The 18,045-nt window shown below is 38.8% G+C and overlaps 2 protein-coding genes across 3 annotated transcripts in view; one reads left to right on the top strand and one right to left on the bottom strand.

Annotated features, from left to right (window-relative positions):
* Grid2 (glutamate ionotropic receptor delta type subunit 2) overlaps positions 1 to 12,584 on the bottom strand; it is a 1,393,897-nt gene extending 1,381,313 nt beyond the window's left edge. For both annotated transcript variants that reach the window (XM_029535429.1, XM_021188898.2), the window contains exon 1: positions 11,646 to 12,584. In XM_029535429.1, the coding sequence (XP_029391289.1) occupies positions 11,646 to 11,733 (88 nt within the window). In that variant the 5' untranslated portion in view covers positions 11,734 to 12,584. The remainder of the gene's footprint in view (positions 1 to 11,645) is intronic.
* Positions 10,970 to 15,459, top strand: LOC110314655. Its single transcript, XM_021188912.1, has one exon. The coding sequence runs from the start codon at positions 12,006 to 12,008 to the stop codon at positions 12,525 to 12,527; it is 522 nt and encodes a 173-aa protein (XP_021044571.1). The 5' UTR covers positions 10,970 to 12,005; the 3' UTR covers positions 12,528 to 15,459.
* Positions 15,460 to 18,045: the final 2,586 nt, after the last annotated feature.

Genomic DNA, 18,045 nt, shown 5'->3' with positions numbered 1-18,045 from the left:
TTGAATTTCAGCAAGATCCCAGTGTTTTTATTCATTCTAGAATCACTAGATATCTAGGCCTCCAGCTCTGTTCTGTGATTTAATAATACCACTACTGACATCTATGGTGTTAAAAAAAGAAAAAGAGGCAAATAAATGGTTGACATTCTGTGTTGGCTCTGGCTTTGGCATGATTATAATTTATTTTGCAGCCAATAGCTCTAGTAAGGTGAAAGATCAACCATCAGAAAGCTGACTAAAGAGATTCCTATTACTAATGAAGACTATCTATAAAGAATAAACTCCTCATCCTAGTTAAAAGCTACTTTTTTTCTGAAAAATACATTTGGATTACGGCACTGTCAGGATTCTATCACCAGGACATTTATTGAGTTACCAAAAATTCCTTTTGATGTAGTGGACCGCAGTAATCCAACCGGGAAACCTAAATTGCTCTTATTTTACCTTCCTAATATGAAACTCTTTTCTAAAGAGGCAGATATCTGTAAAATTTCTTCAAGGATAAGAGGCACAGGTCATCTAGATGATGAAATGAGACATTAAAACTTAAAAATTTAGGTATCATATGGCCAAATTAACATTTGCTGAGCCTGACTGCTAAATGTCCTATGTTAAATTCTTAAGTTATTAGATGCATTTACTGCAAATGTAGCATGAGAATATAGATCATGATTTTTCTTTTTGAACAGTCAATTTCATATCTTTGAAATGTTTGAAACTCACTGTGTATAGCAGCAAACAGAAGAGCAATGACAGTCAAGTCTGGTCATGAGACATACCCAAAAAAACTACAGGACCCAATCTTGTTCAAAAATATACTACAATGGCCTTGTGCAGTCTGCACTTAGTTTGGTCCATGCTGAGAGTTTCCAGTCTATCTCCAAGAGCAACTAACCATGTGTTTGTTATTTCATTCAAGAAGCAACTGACTAGCTACAGAGTAATTGATAGGGTACCATTCATATGATTTTGTATGCTGGCAAATTGCTGAGTATTTTCTGCAAATGAATCATCAGCCCCTGGTTTTAGTTCACCTTAGTTTTACCCAAGTCTTGGCTCTTAAGAATGATCTGTCGATCTGAAATGTACTGCCAGTGGCATATGAGAATTTAGTGATGTTGATTGTGAGTAGAATAAGTACTTCATCAATTTTAGGTACCCATTCCAACTAAGTCTAGATGTAAATCTGTTTCAAAATTCTGTGAAGAGACAGCACTTCACTATCCCAAGAAGTCATGGACTTCTTGTTACAAATACATTTTGATATTCTGTATTCTAATAAAATGTTCCTGAGCCATAACACAGTTGTCTTTTATTTGCCAGTTATTTCTGATCTCAAACATCAGACTTTGATCTTTCTACTTTTCATAGATCTCCTGTTTATGCATCAATTATTATATGTGGGAAAGTAGAAATATCCATGAGACATGCTATTCCCACAAGGGAAGAGGTTTTTGTCGATGAGATAGCACCACAGACAAACACAGGGGATAAAAACAACAACAAACAAACAAAACAAACAAACAAACAAAACAAAAACAAAAAGACAAAAAAGAAAAAAGAAAAACAGTGTAAGTCCTGTTTCAATAGAGATTTTATCCAAAGCCCAACATTAATGTGATAAGCACAACTTGTTGGCATATTAATAGACTTATGAACACGTTAAGATTCCTTTTCAAAAGATTTCTAAGCTTAGAAATTTTAGAACATTTCCTCTCCTCATTTTCACCTGTGACTGAAAAGCTGTCAGCTGTGGTATAGCACAAATAGAAGTGAAAGATCCATAAAAGGAAATGTTTAAATATGTCACTGGAAATTAACATAACATGAATTTCCCTATTGAAATGGAAAACATTACCCTATGCAATAATTGTATTCCCTTTTCTGAATGAAATGTCCCTAAGTTATTTTAAACAAATCACATGTGTGTCAGAACTTACTTGAAAAGTTTCTGATCGGTTCAAATGCATCTATTATAACAAGAATAGCATTCTATTTTATTATCATTAGTTAGAATATTACATATTCATAATAATTAATAATGTGTCAGAGTAAATAGTGATTCTATTTGTAACACATATCACTGTTGTTTAAACTGTCATCCACTCCTAATTTCATTTAAGAAATCTCAAGTAAATATTAATGGTGATCTGGAAAATTAAATGAAGCAAATAAGCAGAATAATAAATATATGTTTCAGAACCACATGGAAGTTTCTTACTAGGGGCATTTGCAATCATTTTGATTAAGGACCACTTGATCTGTAGGGGAGTAGGGTGGGTGGGGAGGGTATAGGGAACTTTCGGGATAGCATTTGAAATGTAAATGAAGAAAATATCTAATAAAAAAATTGAAAAAAAAGAAGTTTTTTAGTATTCAAATCTAAACTCCTGGAAGCAAATCAACTTTGAGAAAAAAAAATGGTAGATTATTCGTTTTTTTATTTTATTTTTATTTTTTATACTCCATATTCCATCCCTCCCCCCATTCACCCTCTGACTGTTCCACATCCCACACCTCCTCTCCACCACACCCTGTCTTCATGTAGATGCCCCCACTTCCACCCCACCTGACCTCTAAACTCCCTGGGGCCTCCAGTCTCTTGAAGGTTAGGTGCATCTTCTCTGAATGAACACAGATCCAGCAGTAATCTACTGTATATGTGTTGGGGGCCTCATATCAGCTGCTGTACACTGTCTGTTTGGTGGTCCAGTGTTTGAGAGATCTCGGGGTTCCAGATAGCTGGTCCTCCAGATAGGATTGCCCTTCTTCTCATCTTCTTTTAGCCTTCTCTAATTCAACAACGAGGCGGGGGGGGGGGTGTTCAGCTGCTTCTGTCCATTGGTTGGCTGCAAATATCTGCATCTGACTTAAACTCTGTAGCTCTCTTAGGATTCTTCTTAGTGAAATCTCTTTATGAATATTCCTGTGCAGAAACACTAACACATTTCAAAAGCATTCCTACCCTGTCTCGCATCGTCTCTTGCCATGCCTCCCTTCTCCTTCCTTGTCTAAAGACTCCTAGAACCCTCAAGTTTCAAGCACTCATTTAAGTGTTGCCAGCCTATATTTTATAACCCCCTTCTCACTGAACACAGTTTTCTTCAAGTTCATCTGTGTTATGAAGTATTCCTAAATCATGTTTTATATATGCAACATGACAGAATTCCAAATCATTTCCAAGAAATAGTGCCCTTATTTTTCTTCTAGAATATTATCTGATGCTGGCTTCTGCTCTGTCTCACAGCTCACTTCTCTGTCTCCTCCTCCCCATGACTGTTCCTTTCAAGGATCTTGTCTTAGAGTTCATCTAACTCACTCACCTTCCCTACTCACTGATTAAAGGCCAAATACAATTAGGAGTTCTAAATTTACCTATAATGTATAGACACATAAGATCAAAATAAATTATAGTCTTGAACTTGAGGTCCAACATAAATACAAAGATTTATAAATTCCGTGCAAATCCATATCTAACAATTGCCCACTTCCTCCCTTTTGCAATTTTCCATTCCCAGCAAGCAGCATTCTTCAGCTTCTTGCCTACAGAAGACTTTGCAAGCCTCTCCGGTGCCCTGAACTGTTCCTATTTGGTCAGGGCATGAGAAATTACTGCCTCTCTTATTTTATGTTATGTTATTTATATACATTGTCTGGTGACAGCTTTTCTCCTTCAGCCACCAATTGAACTCAAGTAACATGAACAAACTATAGCTGTACTCCTGCTAGTACATACAACCTAAGAAGGTTATGAAAACCTTAGAGCCTTACCATAAAGCATAAGCCTCTCCTGGATTTGCTCCACTTGTAGGTCAGATTTTATTCCCTTCTACTTCCCACTTAGCTCATTAAACTATACTCAAAGTGGCTTTCAAAATGTCCCTTTATGAATTAAAGTAACTCCTAGTGTCTTGTCTCAGAGTCATTGTCCTTGCAATGACCTCTGACTAAAACACGTCACCAGATATCGATACGGCCACAGACCTTTAAAATTATTTTCTCTCCTAAGAGTAATTACCATGCCACTCAACCAAAAATAGAATATTGTGTCACCTGCCAGCCCCCCCCCATTTAATTTAGTAGTGTTTATACAGAACTAGGATATAACCATTTTCTTTAGTTGTCTCCCCATGAAATTGAAAAATTCACACACACACACACACACACACACACACACAAAACATAGCTTGGTTACTATTTTAATTCTGTGACCCTACAGAGTCCGTTGGAAGGCAGTGAGCAAATATATTGATTTAGGGATTTAGTAGGTTCATGGACTTATTAGCCATGGTTACTTAGCTAGGTTTACAATAGTAGGCATGAATTTCCTCATAATGAGCAGGCCTTAAGTTCAATTTGGTAGCGGTTATTTACTACCAAAATATATGGGCCATGTTACTATTGTGGTTTGTAGGTATGAGCAAACACTGAATGGACTTAGCAGTATGTATTTATAAAGACACACACACACACACACACACACACACACACACATGAAACAATAATAATTATAGCGTAATTGGTCAAAAATTTAAGAGGGACTGTGGCTAACAACAGGTTTAAAGCTCGAGGAGAGAAAGTGCTGGTGGAAATTATGTAAATATAGTACCCAGGTATAAAATTTCTCAAAAATTATAACAAATTTTAAAAAGGTTCATTGAGTGGCAATTTTTAGATGTTAGTAGAAATATCTGTATTATCCTTTGACTATTAACTGTTAGAATTATAGTATTTTGCTTATGCGGCAAGGATCTCACTTAAAATCACTTAGGAAAACCTAGTATTTATCTTAAATGTTACTTTGAGTCACTTTTGGATGAAGGAAAATGATATGCTTGCTATTTTATTAAAATTAATAATTTGATTATTATGACTAGGAATATGTGTTAATAAGATAATTAACTGGAGTAATTTTTGAACCTTAAACAGTTCAGCTGCTCAGCTTGGGACATCTCCAACTTTGTTTCCATCTCCTAAGAAACTCACAGTGAGTCAACCATCACCGCGACACATTAAGGCTTCCTGATAAGCAGGAGGTGTGTACAAGGAGGGAGAAATGGAACAAGAATCCAATGTATGAAGAAGGTTAAAGTTCCTATTTCTTTTCATGCTACATTTGCGAGTGGCTTCACTGCTGCCCCCAAACTAGTAGAAGGCTATAACTTTCAGTTACACAGGCTGTGTGGACAGGCGGATCGGCTTGCGACTGGTTACCCCTGAACTCAGTCATCCTGAGGAGGCACTTGTCTGGCTGCTGATTCCTTTTTGCATTAAAACCATTTTGATTCCTGGTTCCTCAGTAGCATAATTTAAGTTTCATTTGTGTTTTATATCTCACTTTTTTGTTTTGTTTTGTTTTGTTTTTTAAAATTATTTTATTAGATATTTTCTTCATTTGCATTTCAAATGCTATCCCGAATGTCCCCTATACCCTCCCCCCACCCTGCTCCCCTGCCCACCCACTCCCACTTCTTGGCCCTGGCGTTCTCCTGTATGGGGCATATAAAGTTTGCAAGACGAAGGGGCATCTACTTTTATTTTTTAAGTTCACCCTATAACTTGCTATTAATTATAACTCTGTGTATCATATGTGATTCTGACTCTTTTCCCAATTTCTTTTTGAGAGTCTTTTAATACAGAATTTCCTTTTTGCTCACATAATTTTAGAGAGTAAATGTGCTTGAGATTAGAGTTTATAAAATACTCAAAGAATTAAATAAATGTTCAATATTACTCAAGTAATACGGTATTTTGAATAAACCAACCAGAATGTAATTCCAGAGTATTTATTATATCTTAAATTCATCATCTTCTTTTAACATTCACCTGAAATTTATATCTATAATGAAAAGCTAAAATTCACCATTTTAAATGACTATAACCCATAAATATCCACAGTGAGTTTCTTAGAATTACCTTAATATACTTCTTAATATGTCTATCTAATTACTTAAATTTACATTGGACATTTACATTGCATTATTACATATAATAAATTTTTATTTATTAATATTGACATTGGACAAAGAATAAAAGAGTAAGAATTTTTTTATTTACTTTATGTCACATTTTCTATAAATATGTGACTAAATGTTTGAATTAATTTATTGTCTTAAAATTGACTTACATTACATCTTCCATCATACAGAGCATAAGATGTAGTACAAGTGAGATTATAGCAACAAATAAAGAAAACAAGAAATTTATCAGGGAGATACACATTGGCTCAAACGACCAAATAAGCTGTAGTCTTACAAGGAATGTCTGTGTTGGTGGAATTCCTGCATAGGACTCACATGATACGCCATATTAATATGAAACTGTGAATGATCATGAATGATGTACATCATATTTAGATGTATCTATATTTGTGGGTACATAAGTATCTGTACTGGCTAGCTTTGTGTCAACTTGACACAGCTGGAGTTATCACAGAGAAAGGAGCTTTAGTTGGGGAAATGCCCCCATGAGATCCAGCTGCAGGATATTTTCTCAATTAGTGATCAAGGGGGAGAGGCCCCTTGTGGGTGGGACCATCTCTGGGCTGGTAGTCTTGGATTCTATAAGAGAGCAGACTGAGCAAGCCAGGGGAAGCAAACCAGTAAGTAACATCCCTCCATGGCTTCTGCATCAGCTCCTGCTTTCTGACCTGCTTCAGTTCCAGTCCTGTATCCTTTGGTGATCAACAGTAGTATGGAAATGTAAGCCGAATAAATCCTTTCCTCCCCAATTTACTTCTTGGTCATGATGTTTGTGCAGGAATAGAAACCCTGACTAAGACAGTATCTTTCACAGTTCTGCTAAAATGCATTTCCTCACAAACATCAGTTTACAGTCATAGGGGTTCTAGAGGTGAGGAAAACCCTCTATTAAGAACAGAAAAATGGCAAATAGACCAAGGTCTACGTGCACCAACACTGCTCATCATGTGGCAGCCTGTCTTCATCCTAGTTCTTCCTCAACAAAATATTAATTTAAGAAAATGCCACTGTTTGATTTTAAATTTGTCTAAAATATACACTAGTGAATCTATCAAATCTAACTGCTTTAGGAAGGAGCAGGTGTTGATATGTTCTATAGTTACACAAACAAAAAGAGAACCAAAGTTAATATATGTTGTTCTGCTTCAAGAATGAAATTCACTGATCTTCCAGTATCACAAAAGTAATTGGGTGGCACACTTTTCTGATATTTTGAAAAATATTTCATATCTTCTTTTATGTAGACTACAAAGGACCAGCTCAAAACGTAGTGAAACCTAATAGTAAAGATATCACCATAGGCTGAAAACATATTTCCAATAAATATTAGGCATTCAGCAATTCATGTTGTTAGTAATATGCTATCTAAAATAAAAATAAACTAGGGATATAATACAAATGGGAATTCTCCCTCACAATAGTATAAGCAGGTGAAAGAATAAACAATTCTGTGTGGATGAGAGGGGTTTTGAAATCATAATATCCCATTAAGATAAATTTATAGTATGACAAAATAAGCCATAGAGGTCAAAGTTGAATGAAATTCATCTTCCATTGCTTCTAACAATTTCAATTACTATCTATTTTTAGATAAGTCAAATGTTAATCACTTTGATTTTTATTCACATTTGAAAATTTACAGGGGATATTTAGTAGATATATATATTTCATCTGCAGTAGACAGCAAAGGTCCTTGTTATAATGTTTATTAATCTTGTCACGGTTGATATCATTGATTAATAGCAACATTGTCTAATTTAATTCACAGCAGAATTGTACTTCAAAGAACTGTATTAATCACACAGGAAGAGAGCAAGAGTAAAGCATGTGTCTGAACACTTTTTGTAAGTTTATCTCTATTTCTATATAACTTAAGGAATAAAAAGCTGCTGTAACAAAAGTAAAAGGGAAAAAAGCAATTTGGGCTATATGAAGCAATGAATTCCTGATGACGGTTTGAGGTCATTGGCTACCCAATAAAAATCATGTGAAGAAAAGGAAATATTTTGGAAAAAAAACTGAGTTATCCTATGCCTACTGTGAATGTGTTTGCAATCATATTTAATAAAATAGACTCCGGAATAAATGAAAGAAAACCACCCAATTGCTTGTCTTATGTTGTTTACAATGTACTGAACATTTCAGTAAACCAGCTGTAGTGTATACCTTGAACATTCTGATGATGCAAACATGCTGTGAACTGTCTTAGCTTCTCATAATGACAGAGTTGATTATTATAATCTTGGAGAAGTATCATCTGCTTGTGGGAGAAAAACGAATAAATGGTTCTTTTCTACTCCTTGTTGACATAAGGCATTTTACTAAAACTGATTACAGCCAAAATTTGCTAGTGATGTGTGTAATATATGAATGAGTACAGTCCTTGCACATTTCTTTATAGAAATATGTGACTGGGGATAGCTGATTTACAGTCTGCTCTCTGAACACAGGAAGTAGATAAAGAAATGAGCATATATTAAACTCTTAAGATGTGAGATCCTCCATAGTAGACAGGATGCAAAACACAAACTATGCAGTTGACTGGAAATGCCACCTAATCCCTGCTTAATTAAGGCAGCACACTCTACACTCCCGGTGTGTTGAGGGAGTACAGAGTGTGGGACGACTGATGTATGAGGAGAATGGCAGTCAGCGTGGCTAATCTCAAAGACTTGGGAGCTTTCTAGCTACATAAATCAGCGCGACTTCTGAATAGCCTCATAAAACACGGTATCATTGCCATTCCACTCACGACGTTTTGGTTCTTCCTACAGCATGCAGATCGTTAGGAAACTTCTAAGCAATCAAGTAATGTGGGTCTGATGAAATTACTCAATCAATGCACAGGCCCAAAGTAGAAGCATAATTCAAACTTGCATAGTTTTATATGTCAAAGACCTTTCTTTCACCAGGGCAAGGGAGGTGATTCAACATTAAGTACTATGCATATATGGGTATGCGTATTTAGCAAATAAATATATGCAACTAATAAATGTCTCTAAAATACGATTATCAGAAAATTCAAGCAATTATAATATGTATTTTGAGTAGAAAATATATTTTTACCTCAATCATTGTGGTTTAATCATTATGTATGTCATGATGATAATAAACTAATTTATTTGACAAAATATTAAAACTTAATATGCAATTATCTCTATTAAGCTACCTACATGAAGTAAACAGAGAGACAAGAAATTCATACACATACCATGTTCAATATCAAAAAATTCAGTATTTAAAGAACTTACTAGAGTAATGTCTGTCTGACTTTTTATCTTTCCACTTTCAATTCTGCATATATCTTTATATCTCTTTACATGAAATATGCCTGGCCAGTGGGGTCACTTTCAGCCCTTTAGGCTGGAGCTAATGCATTCCCCATATTAGTATTTCCTACATTTCATCTAAGTCAACACCTAAAGAAAATTCCTTTTCCTCACCAACCAAGTAAGCATGCTGACCCAGTACATGCTAACTGCTGGCATACAAGTCTAATACAGACGTACCAGTTTTGAAAGTATCATACTTTTGCTAAATATTCAGGAAAGGGGGGCATTTAACCTCTGAGGTACACACAACATAGCCAATTTTCAGTACATGATAAGAGGTGTGACGCTTTTAAAACCCTGATAGCTTTACTGCAACATTAGGTAGTCTATAAAAGAATCCAATCCCCTTGTCTAATGCATTAACTTCATTCAAGCCAAATTAATTGAGAAAGAGGTGTTTCTTTTAGTTGGCTATACACTGTTGATGCGCACAGCTAGATTCCTGCATAATTGCTGTACAGTAACTTTTTAAGAATCTAGTTATAAACAAGTAAGCCCCGTCACTTTGAGAGACAACAGTTGGCAGCATATGATATTTTCTATTCTGAACCAGATGGCTGGAGTGCCCTGTAAAATAGTATTCCTCTCGTAAAGAATACCAAGATATATACATATATACATGTTTGTAAATTATGTACTTAACATGTGGAGCACAGAATAAGCAATGAAACAAGCACTTATCTACAAGTACCCCTGTGTGTGTGTGGGGGGGGGGAGTGGCAAACATAAGTGAGAAAACCCCAATCGTCAAATGAATATAAATAAAGGCAAAGCAATCCCACCCCCTGGTCCTGCTCTAGTCACTTACAACTGGACATAAATTCATGTCATGTCTTTATAAAAAGCACGGTTTATTTCCAAACTCTTATCAGAGCGTTACTGAACCCCTCGATGAGATTTCTTTCTGAAAAGTTCTGAACCTACAGGCACTGTAAGCCCCAGGCAAAACAGGATCCAGAAGGCCAGCTATGTAATGCTTCATTTTCTTAATGCACAAGGGCAAGGCTTTCTGAATTCTGACCTCATTACCCCTTGCACAGAGACATACAGTCCCATTGAAATAAATGATAGAGAATGGCAGACATGTTTACAAAGACAGCCTATAATACCAAAAGAGGGAGCCCCCTGGAGCTGAAGATCTGTCCACCACAGGCACAAACACCAGACAGAAGCCCCTTGCTTGGAAGTAACTACCACCTGCAGCTGCTTCACCTGCCACGTGTGTGTGTGTGTGCGCGCGCGCGTGCCCGCGCACAAGGTAGAAGGGCAAAGAAGCTGTGACCCATCTGTCGCCAGGATTTGCAGAACAGGAAACCATTTATACTGATAAAACTCCTATACCCAAAAAGAAAAAGGAAAAGAAAAGAAAAGAAAGAGAAAAAAAAAAAAATACCCCAGAGGGGTCTCACAGCAGCCCAGCAACTGAACCTTTCTTCCCAGGGGGCGAATTGCCGAAAAGGAAATCATCACATTAACGCAGAAAAAAAAGGCAGCAAAAGCCAGTCTCCACTCAGCTCTCAGGGATTAGCAAGTGAGAAGAGTTGGAGCCCTCGCTGCGGGCACCCTGCATGATAATGACTCGAGCCCTTGCCGCTCCAGCCACGCTGCCCCGACGCTCGGCTCGCCAATAGGTGGGGCCAGGAGCCTGGCGACCCGCGGGGCCTCGGGGAGCCCGGACGCAGAGCTCGCTCAGGAGCAGCTCTGGAGATGGCTGTCAGAGGCCACCGTGTCTGGCCCGGGCACCAGAGCGGCCTGCGCTGGCACTGGCGTCTCCTACGCCCCGGACCGGGAGCGAGTACCCCGCCATCCTCTCCAGCCACCGTGTCGCGGGAACCGCAGAGGACGGCGAGCTTGGGCGTCCGCATCGCTCGCCGCAGCGGACTCGGCCGCTCAGGGTGCAAAACCACCTGTTCGAGCCGCGGGGAGCGCCCCCGGCCCCAGCCGGCCTCTCTCCCCGGCGGATGCCACTGCCAGCCTTACCCCTATGATTTTTTTTTTAATGGCTCAAATGTACATCCGGGAAAAATCGAGAAGGTAGAGTCAATCAAACTTCCTTCTCCCCACACCCCGAGTCCCCACACTCCCCACACTCCTGCGCGGAGGCAGGCGTGAGCCTCTAGTGCCCAGCCGGCACTCCACACCCGGCCTCACTCCGCGCCGCGAGGCTCAGCCACAGCTTAGGGAAAGCTGAGCCCGTGAGCGCGCGGGCACCGAGGGGCGCGAACCTAGGCCACTCAAGCAGCAGCCCGAGGCTCGAGGGGGTGGGGAAGCAGAGATTACTGCCAAGAAACGCTAGGGAAAGTCGCCACAAGCCACAGAAGCCCTGTCTTACCGATGTGGATGATGGAATCGGCGGTCGCCAGGTCCCAGGTTCGAGACCACCAGAAGGACAGAAACAAGAGCAAGGGGAAAACTTCCATCCTCCGATGCTGATCCTCCTTGACCACGACTTTGCTTCCAATATGTAGATATTCTCTTAAGCGGTCCACAGAGTTTGAGGTCACGATAGAGTTGAGTGCCGCTTTCCCCCTAATTTCCAAATCCCTCTTTACAGCACAATCTTTTCTAGTCGCAGAAGAGGCACAGGCGACCCGAGAGCTAGCACAGCCAGAGGCAGCCTCCTCCCAAGCCCTGTCACTCGGAGGGGAATTTTGGCATTGCCAGAGTTGTTTGCAGTTGGTCTTTTAAAAAAATGTATCCAGCCTTGGCTGCTCTCGGACAGGGGGCGAGGCTGGCGCTCAGACGGTGGCCGTGGCCGCGCGGGGGCCGCGGTGGCGGGTCCCAGCTCCGCCGCAACTTGGGCACCCCCGCGCCGGATGTGCCCGCGCCCTCCCCCGCCGCCGAGCCCCTCCACCCGGGGCCGTGCGCGGTCGTGGCGCCTCGCGGCCAGCTCTCAGTGCCACCGACGAGGAGGAAGATACGAGCGGAGTCGCCAGATTCCAGCGGGGAGGGGGAGGTCCGCTCCGGGAGGGGTGGCAAAAGTGAACTTGAAGGTAATGCAGCTAGTAATGCAGAGAAGACTCTCCTTCGGCGCGAGGCGGGCCCCGGAGCTGGCGCGGCGGGCGCGGTGGCGGGGGAGTCCGGCGGGAGCGAGCAGCGGGCCAGGCCGGCGCGCGGAGCCGCGGCTGCAGGATGCTCCGGAGCCGCTCGCCTGGCGGGATGCGGGAAGCCAACAGCAGCCTGGCAAGCTCCGCTGCAGCCCCACGTTGCCTAGAAATGGATCACCTAGGAGAAGCGAGTCCGCAAGAGAGCGGTGCTGTCAGGCGGAGAGGGGAACCGAGAGAGGAAGAGCTTCTAATAACCACCTCCTCCCCCTATCTGCAATACAAGGGAGAAACAAAACCGCGCTCTCAATTCCCTGGGAATCTTCACCCGGACTGAGAAAGGCAGGACTCAAAGAGAAGGCAGTGAAGTCCCCCACCTGCCTTGACGGTTTTTTGGATGTGTTTTGTTTTTCCCCGTAGGTTAGAAAACAACCTAAAAAGCCACCCCACTTATTTAACCTTGCTATCCCCCAACAGGTACCGGACTTTTTTCTAGTCTTCTTCTGGAATTAGTCACATTGGCTAAGAACAAATTAGGGACACCTAGTCACTTAGGGAAAAGAAGACCTAGAAAGCTTTTAATGAGATTTCAATTATAAAGTTATAAAAAGCTGAGAATGTGCTAATTACCTTTAAACAGTGGTTTGTTCCCCCCCCACCCTTTGGGGTCTCTGGTGTTTTTAAGGCAATCAAAATACAGAAAGAATTTTGATATACTGTTATAATACGGACAGTCTTGATATTTAAAAATTATCTAATAATGTTAAAGACAATAAAACCAACCAAACAAAAAAGCCTCAGTCGTCAAAATACTGCACTAAGTTAATCACCTGTGCAGTTAAGTAGCCACCGGGAGGCTACTTGCTATTTATTCTCTGGGAGCCTGCAGATGCACTGTAAGGTAAGGTCCCAGCCTACAAAGAAGGGATTTTGTGCAAGCTTTATCCCCGCTCCTGGTGACTTCTAATGGCTAGTTTATATCCTTCCATCTTATTGCAGAAGGGGGTTCTGTTAACTCAATCAAGTGTGTAACTGAGGTCAGCTATTAACAGCTCTGTTACTGTTTCAATTACGAATGTAGTCCACTGGCTGGGAATCTTGTTACCTGGGGGATGGATATCAGAACCCAAGTTCATTGTGAGCCTGGCTAAGATCTTTTGTTCCTGTTTCCTCACTAACCCCTTTTCTAGTATTGTGGTCATTTGACTTAGTTGCCTATTCTCACGTCTGAAATATCCTAACTTTCCTTCATTTTGTAAATTCCATCCCTGGACATTCCAGAAAATGCTTTGTTCTTTGGCTGCTCACATCAACAGTTCCTCCTGGATTTCAGTAGTCATTCAAGTCCCTCAGCACCTCAAGAGCAGAAACTTGTCACTCATGAAACACTGCCCGACCTTTGAGTATGAAATGATCCCACCCATCTCCTAGGCTCTCAATGCAATCTTCCACGGAGTCAAAGAGAAACACTACTTTAAAATGAGTTCACCAATCTCTTCACTGATGTTGGGACTTATACACATGTTTTTGATAACATCAATTTGCACAGAGCCCCAACTGTTGAATTTCAATTCTTCTGAATCTAGAACAAACCAGTACTTCCAGGAAGCCATCACTGACTGTACTTCCCAATCACTTTTCATCATCTGCTCATTTCCCCACCATGAATTCAATATGAATGATCTTCATGCTACTATTGATGTCATCTACTATTCAGAGTATTCTGATGCACTTCCATAAATGTTGATACAGATAACGAATTTTTAAAAACGGGTGTATGTCCACACAGGACTATGGTTCATTTTAAAAGCTAGTGACTCACTGTGTATTCTATCAAGAGAAATTGGGATGTCATCATTTAAGATGGACACAGCAATATCATATCTTAGAATAAGATTGATAGCTGAAACCTTCAAACAATAATTGTGTCATCCCATCCTAACCTTTTTCAGTGCTGTTCTTAGAGATAACTAGTAACTAAATATACTCGTGTTCATATAATCTACTAGAAACTTCTTTAGTGTACCATAAATAAAATATTGTATTTGTTCCAAAGTCCTCCATTTAGTAGTTTCCTATCGTGTAAGTACACTATAGAATAATCTAGTGCCTTAATGTACCTTCTGTTTCTGTGACAAAACGTTGACTAAACCAAACCAACTAGAATGGAAAAAAAGCAGATTTATTTGGCTTATAATCCCATGTTTTTAACTCTCTATCATTGAGGAAAGCCAGGACAGTAACTCAATCAAACAACCTGGAGGCAATAGAATAATGCTGGTTACTGGCTTGCTCCTCACAGATTTCTGAGTCGGCTCTCTTAATCAACCCAGAGCTACCCACCTACCTAGGGTGGCAAGCTAGACAGAGGGTTGAACCCTTACATGTCAGCAATAAATTAAGAAAATGCTACAGCATCATGCTCAACAGACCAATCTGGAAGCACTTTCTCAATTGAGATTCTCTCTTCCCATGTGACTCTAGCTTGTGTCAAAGTAACAAGAACTAAACAAGAACACCTGTGCTTCTCTGCAAAGAGCTTGTGTAAGTATAATTAAGTCAAAAACTCCAAAGCTTAGCATTTATAACCAACCCATTTCTGTAAGTATCCCTAACAGGTAGTCATAGTTCAGAACCACTATTCTAATACTTGAGCATCTAAAGAAATTTGGGTGACACATCCTGCAACATGCCAAGATATAATGATCAACCCCTGTCAATTAAAACAGGTACTCAAACCTGGGAAGAAGCTTTCCAAATGTAAAGCAAGAAAGCTAGTATAAAATTAAAGTAATACCATCAGCCTGCTGGTTTCAATTTAGGACCAGCAGCCTTTCCTGTGTTCAAGTAATTCCTATGCACAGTGAGGCCTAATTAATTGGCTTTGCATTAATATAAATTCATACACTGTAATATAAATGTACAACTATTTTTTTAGAAAATTGAATATATTATGATAGTTACCTAGAAACAAAGATTTACCATGTACAAAATGGATGTTGAAAACCAAGTGTAAAAATAGCATATTTACTGACTATTAATTAATTATTGATCTACTGTGAATTAAACTTTGTATACATTAGACACATGCTAATAAATGTCTCTACCACACAGCTGTATCTTTAGCTTATTCTTTTTCTTATTCTTTTATTTTGAGATATTGTCAAAAATTTGTCTGGGTTGGCCTTGAACCTATGTTCCTTCAGCCACAGCTACCTAAGTAGCCAGGATTACAGACCTATACAAGCAAGCTAAACTTGGTCTTGTTTTGTAAGTAGACTGTGCCCTCCCTGTTACTTAGCTTCTTCGGGCCTGTGGATTATAGCACGGTTGTCCTGTATTTTATGACTAATATCCATTTATAAGTGAGTACATAGCATGTGTGTCTTAGACTTTGCAAAGATGGTTTCTCCTTCATAAATGCTGCTTCGTTTGAATCAGTCATCACATATGGGAATAAAATATGCACTTTGGCCCCTGTCCTCTGCCTCAGTTCTTATGAAGACAGCCTTCATTCCCTAAAGTTTTATAACAGGCACTTAACTTTGGAGGAATACATAAAAGTGAATGATAATTAATAATTCATGGATTTTTCCTAGCTGGGATGGGGCTTCCTGGAAGAATCACTGTGATATCAACATCAGTGACTTAGAGAAGTTGTAGGAAATGTGAGCTTCATGATCTGAAGTGTAATTAGTAACATTTTTTTTTAACAGAGAGCAGAATTTTAGAGAAGTATTCATTTGTGTTGCTGGGTTAAGGCACATTAGGACTCCTTCAAATGCATGTTGTGCAGAAGAAAAGCAAGACTGTGGGAATGCGTGTAGAAGGTCATGCTTTCATTTTCAGGGGGCAGACATCAAAGAGTCCCAGTGTCTACACTGGTAAAGTCAGCTTCTTTCTGTGATTCAACACTGAATCCACTCATTTTCATCAAATTTTAAAAGCTTTGGTGATATACCAATATACAAAGGGTTTTGTTTTAACAAAAAAACCAATGTATTCATAAGTGTTTATTTTAAACTTGAGGCAAGGTTAGCTTTCAAATAACACAAATAAATGTATTTGGATAATTATTTGTAGTCATAAATGATACAATATATGTATCATGATATAAATGATATCATTAGCAATATAAATGTGGGTAACTACCTAAAAAAATTCTAAATAAATTGCACCCTTACCAGATATGTATGAAGAAGTAAAAGAGAACAATGGCCAAGTAATGAGTAGTGTGATGGACAGAGTATAATTTATGTATAGATGTGCACTGGAGGGATGGGAAAGCATGAATCTCCTTTGAGAGGGGAGCCCAAGGGAAATGATTTTTTTTTTCTTAATAGATCATGGAAATTCAGTGTTAATGGAATTTCAGAACCTGATTCATTCAGTTTCCTTTTTTTTTCTTTCTAAATTAGGATTAAAAAATTCAATCCCAGAATGTTTACTAATATTAGTTAGAAAACTGTAAACTTATAAAACACAGTTTGACTTTTTTATATTCATTTATTGTAGTGTGTTTGAATGTTTTGCCTGTATGTATGTACATGCACTATGTGTATGCTGACAGAGTGATAAACAGGCATAGCTCCCTAGTATTGCAGTTATGGGTAGTTGTGAACCTATGTGAATTATGGAAATCAAACCACAAAGTAGGTGCTGAATCACCCCTTTAACTTTAGAAACCATAGGTTCTTGTTTTTAATACGTTCCAAAATTTCTTATGGAATACATATGCGTTAGATGTACTTTGTCTGTTCTTTTAAATTGATTCCTTTCTTGTTTGCAAAGTATTTGTCAATATTTGTACACTATTTCAAAAATTATTGATTGGTATTTACCCCCTTTCTTATTTTCATTCTTCTTACCTTCTAATTTAAGTTCTCAAATGCTTTTTACCTTTTTAGAGCTTTCTATAAATGTGAAAGACTGTCTTATCTGGAAATATTTTAAATCAATATGATAATAAATTTCAAACAAATTCTGTAACCATGTTGATTATTAAACACAAGTGTTCTCCCAAATTTGTTTATAACTAAAGATTACTCTAATGACACCTTTGATTTCACATCTTTTTCACTGTCCAAGGAGCCCATGATATTGAAGCTTTAAGCTTAGGGACTTATTTTTATAAAATATATGTTGGTATATGTCTTACACTTACCTTATCTCCAATTCCTTGTGTCCAGGAAGTTTCACAAGGAATATGGGCAAGCATAAGTTAACTTAAGGAAGAAAAATGATGACCTGTAACCTAACAGGGACACTTTTGAGATTGGCCCCTCACTACATTTTGTCCTGTCCCCACAAGATGGCAGCCATGCCTGATGCTGATATAATCAGCTTACATTTTAAATATTGCAATACTAAGTTTACCACAGTATTAATAACTTGTATTTACAAAATTACAATAACATAACTTCAATAATTTAAATAATTTTTCAGCTACTTGATTTCCTCAATACTTTAATCTTTTTTTCATGGAATTCTTGGCTCTATTAGGAGATTCATTTGTTTGTTTTATTTCCATCTTGTCTTATTTGAACAGTTAGGAATTAAATATCAAAAGGTCCCTTATTAGCCATATACCACTCTTGTGTTATAAGGGAATTAGAACATGAGAACATTTTTAAATTAAAGTATCTACTATAAAGTGGAAAAACAAGGCTGCTTTAACTATTCTATTTG

This window comes from Mus pahari, chromosome 2, assembly GCF_900095145.1.
Source record: "Mus pahari chromosome 2, PAHARI_EIJ_v1.1, whole genome shotgun sequence".
In the NCBI taxonomy this organism is placed as follows: domain Eukaryota; kingdom Metazoa; phylum Chordata; class Mammalia; order Rodentia; family Muridae; genus Mus; species Mus pahari.
This window is presented reverse-complemented; position numbering and strand designations above follow the sequence as displayed.

Bases quoted from the DNA above. Each gene is read 5' to 3' on its own strand.
- LOC110314655 (XM_021188912.1), top strand. From the start codon at position 12,006: ATGTATCCAGCCTTGGCTGCTCTCGGACAGGGGGCGAGGCTGGCGCTC.